The 4,244-nt window shown below is 40.1% G+C and overlaps 1 protein-coding gene across 1 annotated transcript in view; it reads left to right on the top strand.

Moving 5' to 3' along the window:
* Window positions 1–836: 836 nt before the first annotated feature.
* sspn (sarcospan (Kras oncogene-associated gene)) overlaps window positions 837–4,244 on the top strand; it is a 13,238-nt gene continuing 9,830 nt past the window's right edge. The window contains exons 1-2 of the mRNA XM_055008934.1: window positions 837–1,190; window positions 2,670–2,756. Of these exons, the coding sequence (XP_054864909.1) occupies window positions 963–1,190; window positions 2,670–2,756 (315 nt within the window). The 5' untranslated portion in view covers window positions 837–962. The remainder of the gene's footprint in view (window positions 1,191–2,669; window positions 2,757–4,244) is intronic.

Below are 4,244 nucleotides of genomic sequence, written 5' to 3'. Positions count from 1 at the left end.
TAACCATGGCACCGGCCCAGCTGTGTGCTCAAACACGTGCGTCGCGGTTCTTTATTAATCTCAGCCACTTAGATGAAGACCTGAGTATTGCAAAATGAGTTGTTGTGGCTTTCTTAATTTATCTCATGTGACTAAGAGTAGATATGTACAGAATGATCACATATGCCCCAAATAAACCCCCAGTTTATTTATTTGTCACACTATATTTACATGTGATTAAAATATAAAACATAAATAACTTTGATCAAAATGTGTTTTTAAAAATTACAAAAGTTCTATAATCACCTCTTGAAGGTGAATCTGTCAGGGACACCTGCTTCCCTCCTGCGAACATTAAAGTGTTCAAAAACACTAAAACCTGAGCCCCTGTAATGCCCTCACATGCCTTATGATCACATTACTGCTTCCTGTAAGTCATGTGACTTTTTTTTCTGGCTGGCAGCATATGGCTCTCTTGTGTAACAGTGCTGACAAAGAATGATCCCGTCACTCGGGCTCTAATGAAGTGTGACCTCCTCTGTGCTGGCTTTTCATTAACTCATACCTGCTGATTTGCCTCTGTACTTTTCCTTTCTCGCCTTTACTGCGAGGACAGCAGAGAGCTCATCTCGGTGTCGTGTGTTAAAATCCCCCCTTTGTGTCTCCCTGCCTCCCTTCCCTCCTCTTCCTTTCCTCCTCAGTATGCTGCCTGCTCTATATGTGGCTCTGGAGCCGCTTTAGGAATCCGGTCCAAATGTTTTCCATATTAGTTCAGAGCCTACTCTGTTTCCAAATAGCTGCCGAGCTGGGCTTATGGTGAGAGCAGGCAGGCAGGGAGGGGAAGGGAAGGAGAGGGAAGGGAAGGGAAGGGAAGGGGAGAAGAGGCAGACGGCAGGCAGGCAGGCTCACCCAACCCCAAACACTGCAACAGTGAAAAGTCGTGAGGACAAACAGGGAAAAAGAGTGTGAAGACAGGAGGAGAAATGGGACAGGGGCAGAAAGGTTCCTCAGACAAGACGGAGGGAAAGGAGAAGAGACATGACTTCCCACCGCCAGAGGACGGCCATAAGTGCAGGGTCTGTCGTTTCCCTCTGCTCGTCGCCCTGCTCCAGCTGCTGTTGGGGGTGGCAGTCACGGCTGTGGCCTTCCTTATGTTGGCTATCAGCCCCTCACTCTCGGCCAGGGAGACGCCACATTGGGCTGGGATCATTGTAAGCTCTATCCTTCTGCTCGCCAGTATATTCGATGGGTTTGCATGGAACCCAAGTTTCCTGTTTGCTGATACTTCTGCATGACCCCCGGCTACATCTCTCGGTGTGTTGTCCATCCTTCCCACGCTGCATGTCAACGCCGGGCCTCACCAGCCCGTCTCAGCCAGACAGACGCTGTAGGCATGGGGAGTCACTGGCATTGTCATGTTCTAATAAATCTCCATCTGTCACATTCATCCGAATGCATACACCTGGATCTCCAATCCTTCTCTCAGTCTGCCTGCACCTTCTGTTGTTTGTGTTGTATGTCCAAGAAATCTTCAACATCTGGGCAGATGAGACAAGTCAGCCAATCACAGCATGCCATGTTTCCACTCAACCTTTGAAGACAGAAGAAGCATCAGAGGACAGGATTATTATTTGCAAATGTGATGTGCATGCTCATTTAGATGTCTCATATACACAAATTCACATTTCGGTTACTTCATGCAAAAGTGTGATTTCAATTATACAGAAAGTTCAAGATTAGATGCACGATGTAAAATTTAAAGCAAAGTAAAAAGGAAAGCACAGAAAGAAAGTCGTGTGAGCTGATGAGGTCTCATTTGCAGAGATTAAAGTTGCTGTCAGTTACAAAAACAATGAAAACACGGTAAATTTCACTCTGCAGTTGAAGTGTGAGAAATAAAAACACCTAAAATGCAAGTTATGTAAGCCAATGAGATATTTAGATGGTTAAGGTAAGTTTGTCTTCATTACAGGTGAACAATGTTTAACTTTCTCTGTGAAATCTGTGGCATAGACCAAAGAAAACAGTCAATTTCACCTATCGACGTAGTTCAGAATGAGATTTCAGGTCACGTTTTAGTGATAGAAAAATAGAAAAACATGTTGTTCTTGTTCGGGTCCTGTCCTGACTATCACAGATACCAGCCATCTGTTCACGAAAACATCCCTGGACACCAGCATCCCGAGTTAGATCCTCACGAGATTCAGCAAAGTGAAAAACACTGAGGTCATCAAGAAGTTTCCAGAGAATTCTGAGTGCTTAAGAACCTGGGAAAAACATTTAAATAAGATGCTGCACGTTAGTCACAAGACTCCAGTTGCGCTGAAGAGATAGAGTGTGAGTGTGTCTGTGTGTGAGGGAGAGTGGAGGGAAACACAGAGTAATGTAATCAGATGGCAGCTTAGTGCTGAATCATGCAATGTTAAGAAACACCACTGAAAAACAGGCCGCAAATGACTTCAAGAACTCATTTCTTACTCATATTATCCAAATAATAGCAAACATACAGTATAAAATGTATATCAGCTTAAAAAGTGTATAATCACAATAAGGTGCTGTGTATTAAAATTATAACTTGACTGCAATGCATGGATTTGATTGGAATCTTTGGGATTTTGAAATATTGTGTTAATATTGGTAATTTATGGCGTCCAACCAAGAAACATGAGACATTTTCCGGTGTGTTTCAGTTGTGTTTAGTCTCCATCCTGGGCTTCATCCTGTACTGTGTCACCTACCTGCCCGATGAGAGGACGTCTATGCAATTCATTGCCAAGGTGAGTTTACAGACAGCCTGATACATTTTCTGCCACAGCAAAAGCAGGAATATACACAGCATACAACTCAAAACAGATTCCTAAAGTCTCTTTGAAACTGGCCAAAGACTGTAGAATTGTGGCTGCACTAAAAGGTATGATCAGAGGGGTGGGTTTATTTTCTTCTTTTGCAGAGGGCATTGTTTTACTAGTGATACAGCACAAAGCCGTTCATAGGAAACTGCAACTGTCATCTGGCATAGAGAGCAAAGAATTGAACTGCATTCCTGCCTAAAAGAGCTCTGCAGGGATCCCTGTGCGCTTTCATTAATGCGACTGGATCGTACATTTTAATTAGCCACACAATATATGCAGCTGGAATTTCAAGGCAATTAAAATCAGTCCACCACGGACACAGCACTCTCTTTCTTCCTTCCCTTTTTTCTTATCTGGTTCTTCTGTACATACCAGGTTCAAATATGTACATGTGATGTAAAGCAGCATTTTGCAGCTCATTTAGAAATTAGATCTTTGCAGAAGCCAACAGAGTCTGTATTTTGTAGTTCTAAATACAGCCACACTCCCTCAAACACCTAAATTGCACAGATTATGTAAAGTTACATTTATACATTATATGTAAAGTTTTTGAAGCAGAGTTTGGTAATAGTAAAGGGCCTTGTTATTGAAATTATGCACATTTCTTCCCTCATTGAAATACAACAGTGTTGTTCATTCAGCTCAAGATAAACTGAGATTGGTCAACCAAAACTTACATTGTAAAAAAAGAAAACCTGTTATTTATGCAGTAAAATTCCAGCAGCTGTGGTTGCCAGAATGCTACCGTAAAACTACAGTAAAAACATTTTCTTCATTTACATTAAAAAATGTGTTGATACTGTTGATTTTACTGTTGAAAAAATGTGCTCACTGTAAAAACCTTTAAAAAAATGTTTGTTTTACTGGAAAATTTACATGAAAATACCATATAAAATAAAATCTGTGTGATCTATTATAAATATCACAGCATTTTTCCATTAGCAGGACAACAGTGTATTTAACGTTTCATAAGTATATTTTTAGCAATTAATGTATTTGTTATAGCTGTCATAAATATCAAAGCATATGTCCGTTATTAACACAAAATGTAGTTTTGTGTTAATAATGGACATATGCTTTAATATTTATCAATTTGACCGGTGCATACTGTATTTTTTTTAACATGAAATGAATGCAAAAATGTCATAAATATTACGGCATGTTTCCATTATCAGCACAGCAGTACGTACATTTAACTGTGAAAAACTGTATTCTTATCGAGAAATAAATGCAAAAATTACAGTATTGAATGTTATATACATATTAAATAACTGTGCAAGAGTATTAAAATGTATTTTTTAAGAGAAAAAAATACAGTTTTGTCCCGATTAACTTATTTACGGTGATTCAGTGTTATATAAAGGGTTTCTGGATCAAACTGTTTTAGAGTTTACAGATTTTTGCTGTCATGGT

This window comes from Amphiprion ocellaris, chromosome 3, assembly GCF_022539595.1.
Source record: "Amphiprion ocellaris isolate individual 3 ecotype Okinawa chromosome 3, ASM2253959v1, whole genome shotgun sequence".
Classification (NCBI taxonomy): domain Eukaryota; kingdom Metazoa; phylum Chordata; class Actinopteri; family Pomacentridae; genus Amphiprion; species Amphiprion ocellaris.
Note: the sequence above shows the minus strand (reverse complement) of the source record. Positions and strands in the feature narration are given on the sequence as shown.